The sequence below is a fragment of the Orycteropus afer genome, unplaced genomic scaffold (genome assembly GCF_000298275.1).
Source record: "Orycteropus afer afer isolate SDZICR_OR568_19922 unplaced genomic scaffold, OryAfe1.0 scaffold01375, whole genome shotgun sequence".
NCBI classification, from domain to species: domain Eukaryota; kingdom Metazoa; phylum Chordata; class Mammalia; order Tubulidentata; family Orycteropodidae; genus Orycteropus; species Orycteropus afer.
In genome coordinates, this window is record NW_006922962.1 from 53,057 (window position 1) to 57,872 (window position 4,816).

Here is a 4,816-nt window from a genome sequence, read left to right on the forward strand (position 1 = left end):
TCATCATTCATTAGATTGAGTTTTTGATCTTTTCATGTACCACCCATTCCTAAGGGAAGAATCCTGATTTAGTAGTGGGAGGAATTAGTTCTCTGCAAGAGAGAGCTTTGAGTAGGAGAAAGAAATGTTTCCCCTACAATCAAAGAAAAAAAAAATGTACTGGACAATGTTAAAAAATGGTAAAACGAAACAAAAAAAGGCAAAAACTTATTCTAATTTAAGATACCAGGGAGGGAAAAAGAATAAGGAAGGAAGGAACAAATACTCTAATTGGAGGAGACCACCGCAGTGGGAAAAGAAATATCAGAACTGTGTCTATACTCCAGTTCTCCTCAAACTCACACTGAGAGAAAATTCAATGAGATTGGATGAGTGAAGTACCGAGTTTGAAATTAGTAACAATTTGCTTAATTTTTTTTTTTTTTTTTAAATAAAGAGACCACCTGGATAATAGAAGACCTGGGAGGAAGGATATGAATAAGAAAGGGTGAGAAACAGAGGCAACAGAACCAAGAGACTTGTATAAGACAGCCCATGGAAGAGGAAAGTTGAGTGACTTTCAGCAGGCAGCTTGCCAACAGAGTTGGGTGCCTCTGGTCATACATCCATGGAACATGGCTCACTGATCCACAGACCAAGAAAACTGAATGCCTTTGGCCTAGACTTACTGGCAGAATGAAGTGCCCCTAAGCATTTATCAGCAGAACTAAAATGCTTAACACTTACTGAGCAGGACAGAGATCAGGCAGAGGGGCTGAGGAGCAGAGAGAGACCTGCCTTTGGACACAGCTGAAGGGAGGCAGTTCTGATAAAAGAACTGTCTCCTGAGCATTTCTGATCCTCAATTGTAACATGTTATTTCCCTAATAAACCACATAATTGTGAGTGTTGTCTGTGAGTTCTGTGGCCATTGCAATGAATTATCAAATACAGAGAGTGCTATGGAAAGAATGGTTAGTGTTAGAATTGATCAAATGTTTGGAGGGTAGATGTAGTCTGGCCTCAGGCTTGTAGGAACCACTCTTGGGCTATTGATACTGATTTGATCCTCGTCCTCACTTCTGAAGTCAGAGAAGGTCAGGCAATGTCTCCTCTATGTCGTTTTTGCAGTTAGCAACCTTCATGAATGTTCCTATACATTCAGAGGAATCTGTCAATTTTTCTTCCTCAGTTTCTCACTTATAAACATAGGAATTCAGTTCACAAAGATGTGCTTTTTAAATCTTTTCTATAAGCATAAACATAGATTTTGCTTACCAGTAATATCTATTGTTAACAATGCCATAATCAAGACTCTTTAGGATGTGTATACACATATTGGGGAGATAATAAATGCTGAATGTATTTCTAGATTTGCAACTAATGGATTATAAATGTAATTGGAAATTTTATTAGGAGCAGATGTTTCTTTTGTCAAAACAACATATGCAAAGGAAAGGCATATATGTATTTAAAATATTGATTTAAATTTATAAAAATCTCTCAGAGATACTGTTCCAGAGTAAATTTGCACAAGGATTTATGAGAATGTGCTCTTTTCTCCAGACTTCTTTGAAAACATTTATATTTATATGTTAATTTGTATTTTTTTATCATCAGTGAGAATATGCCCAGTGTTTAAAAGTAGAATTCTTTTTGCAAATCATTTGTATTTTTTTCTGTGAACTGTCACTTTAATTTATGAGCTATTTTATTTACCTTTTCTTACTGATTGAAAAATATATTAAGAAAGCCTTTCAATTATAATGCTGACTTTCTAGCATTGTCAAAGTTTTATTAATAGTGCTTCTTTGAATGAGGATTATTTTTAATGTGCAATCAGTTTTTTTTTTTTTTTTTTTGGTATTTTGCTTCAAAGCTTTTCTAATTTCATTGTGGTGGAAATTTACGTACCAAAACACACTATCTCAATAACCTCTTCATGTGCAATTCAGTGAAATTGATTACATCCTAAAAGTCCTACAACCATTAGCACTGCAGTTTTTCAAATCACTCTACCACTACTATCATAAACTCAATGACCACTAAGAAAATTTCTTCATAACTTTTTGAGAACCATATTTTCCTAGTGAGTTCTGCCTAAACTGAGGCTGTTCAGAGAGAAAATAAGATAAAACAAGGAAAATTATTGTTTCCTTTTAGCAGTTGTAATTTTTTTCAAAATACTTTAATGCAATTGTTGTTTGTGGTAGTAGTGAAGTATGGGTGCACACTTTTTGCTGCCATAAATGATTAGTCAGTTGTCAAAGCATGTTTTGATTATATTCTCAAAATATATTTGGTTATATACTGAGGATAGTTTCTTCTCATTAGATTTTTTCCCCCCTTTTCCCCTTTAGAATTGCCTTGCCTAGCCTCAGATGTGTATTTTCCCATTCTTTGTTTGTATGATACAATTTTATTTAACCTACATAACCACTTTAATACTTAACAAAATTCTTTGAAATAAAAAAAAAAAATCTGAAAACATATCTGTAAAATAAGCAAGGCAGGCCTGATTTGTGAGCAATAATGAAAACGTAATGAACTTTCCAAGATTTCAAACTTGTTAGTGTTGAACAAGGTATCAGACCACAGAAATTTGAAGCTATAGACTAGTTATTTTATTCTGTTCCTTTATATTTGTTTCTGAGACTTGTATATCTTCTTTGCTTTGAATGTTGTGAGGCGTGTCTTTGGGATGAAGATTAGGTCGAAAAAAAAAAAAAAGAAGAAGCTCACTGCCATCAAGTCAGATCCAACTCATAGAGACACCTCCCTGGGTTTCTGAGGCAGTATCCCTAAGGAAGTAGATTGCTTACTCTTCCTTAGGAGGAGTGGCTGGTGGGTTTGAACCACCAGCTTTCTGGTTAGCAGTCAAATGCCTTAGGCACTACACCACCAGAGCTCCTAGGACTACTTAAAGTATATGACATATAATGAAAAATTCTTGCATACTGTTAATTGATTAGGAGTCCTTGTGTACCATAAATGGTTAAGCACTTGGCTACTAACTAAAAGTTTGGCAGCAGTTCAAATCTACCCAGTGACACTTTGGAATAAAGACTTGGTGATCTACATCTGAAGATCACAGTCATTGAAAGCCCTATGGAGTGCAGTTATGTTCTGACACACAGGGTCTCTATGAGTCAGAATTGACTTTATGGCAACTGTTTTATTTGTTTAATTAATTGATAATTTGGGGGCACCATTTTAGGTCTCTTAGGTTTTGGCAAGAGCTTAAGCACTGTGTCTCTTGGTTTGTCAAGACAGAATTTATGTTTCAATTCCTTGAAGTTAGAGGCAATATCACTAGTGGTTAAGATGACAATGTTAAGCCGTATACCATGGGTTCAAACATCAGCTCTGCACCTACACCTTCTTAGATATGACTATTTATTTGTGCTTATGCCTTAGCTTTTCCTTACAGTATGTTTGAAATAATAATAGTACCAGTACCATATTATTGTTGTTAGGGTTAAATAGATAAATAAATGTAAAAGGCATAGAAGACTGTCTTGATGAAATGAAATCTCTTAATATTTGTGGCTGCCACTGTTGTTTTTCCTGTTTTTATTGTCTTCAGGTGCAGTAGAGATGATGGATGGCAACAATGACAGCTCCCAAAGCCATTTTATCCTTTTGGGATTTTCTGATCGTCCCCATCTGGAGAGAATCCTCTTTGTGGTAATCTTGATTGCCTATCTCCTGACCCTTGTGGGCAACACCACCATCATCCTGGTTTCCCAGCTGGACCCTCATCTCCACATACCTATGTATTTCTTTCTTACCCATCTCTCTTTCCTTGATCTCAGTTTCACCACAAGCTCTATCCCCCAGCTTCTCTACAACCTTAATGGATATGATAAGACTATTAGCTACACTGGTTGTGCCATCCAGCTCTTTCTCTTCCTGGGTCTAGGTGGTGTGGAATGCCTGCTCCTGGCTGTCATGGCATATGACCGGTTTGTTGCAGTCTGCAAGCCCCTACATTACATGATTATCATGCATCCTCAGCTCTGCCTGGGATTAGTGTCCCTTGCTTGGGGATGTGGTGTGGCCAACTCTTTGATTATGTCCCCAATGACCCTGTGGTTGCCCCGCTGTGGGTACCGAAAGGTGGACCACTTCCTGTGTGAGATGCCAGCCCTGATTCAGATGGCCTGTGTCAACACAGCTGCTGTGGAAGGCATTGCCTTCATTCTGGCAGTGGGCATTGTACTGTCACCATTGACTTTTATCCTGATCTCCTATGGCTACATCGTGAAGGCTGTGTTAAGTATCCAGTCATCTTCAGGGAGACACAAAGTCTTCAACACATGTGGTTCCCATCTCACTGTGGTCTCACTTTTCTATGGAAATATAATATACATGTACATGCAACCAGGAACAAGCTCCTCCAAAGACCAAGGCAAGTTCCTCACACTCTTCTACAACATTGTCACCCCACTCCTGAATCCTCTGATCTATACCCTCAGAAACAAAGAGGTGAAGGGGGCACTGAAAAGATTGTTGCTGGGTTACAGAGGGGTAGGAAAGGAATAAGGGCTTTACCTAACTACAAATCAAGCCCTGGTCACCATTTCCAATAAGGGCCACTGATGGTGCCTTGAAGATTTTTATCTAAGTCTGTAACATCCCCTCACCCCCTTATTTGTCTTTTCTTGGATGTCTAAAAGGAGGTCTGGTGGCATAGTGTCTAAGGCATTTGACTGCTAACCAAATGACAGGTGGTTCAAACCCACCAGCCCCTCCTCGGCAGGAAGTTGGGCATTCTACTCCTATAGTGTTATCACCTCGGAAACCCAAGGAGGGGGTGCTATGAGTTGGATCCGAC

General features: G+C 38.2%; 1 protein-coding gene across 1 annotated transcript; it reads left to right on the plus strand.

The window, feature by feature from the left end:
• Positions 1–3,576: 3,576 nt before the first annotated feature.
• LOC103213174 (olfactory receptor 2W3-like) lies at positions 3,577–4,524 on the plus strand. The gene has a single exon (XM_007959041.2). The coding sequence runs from the start codon at positions 3,577–3,579 to the stop codon at positions 4,522–4,524; it is 948 nt and encodes a 315-aa protein (XP_007957232.2).
• Positions 4,525–4,816: the final 292 nt, after the last annotated feature.

Bases quoted from the DNA above. Each gene is read 5' to 3' on its own strand.
- LOC103213174 (XM_007959041.2), top strand. From the start codon at position 3,577: ATGATGGATGGCAACAATGACAGCTCCCAAAGCCATTTTATCCTTTTG.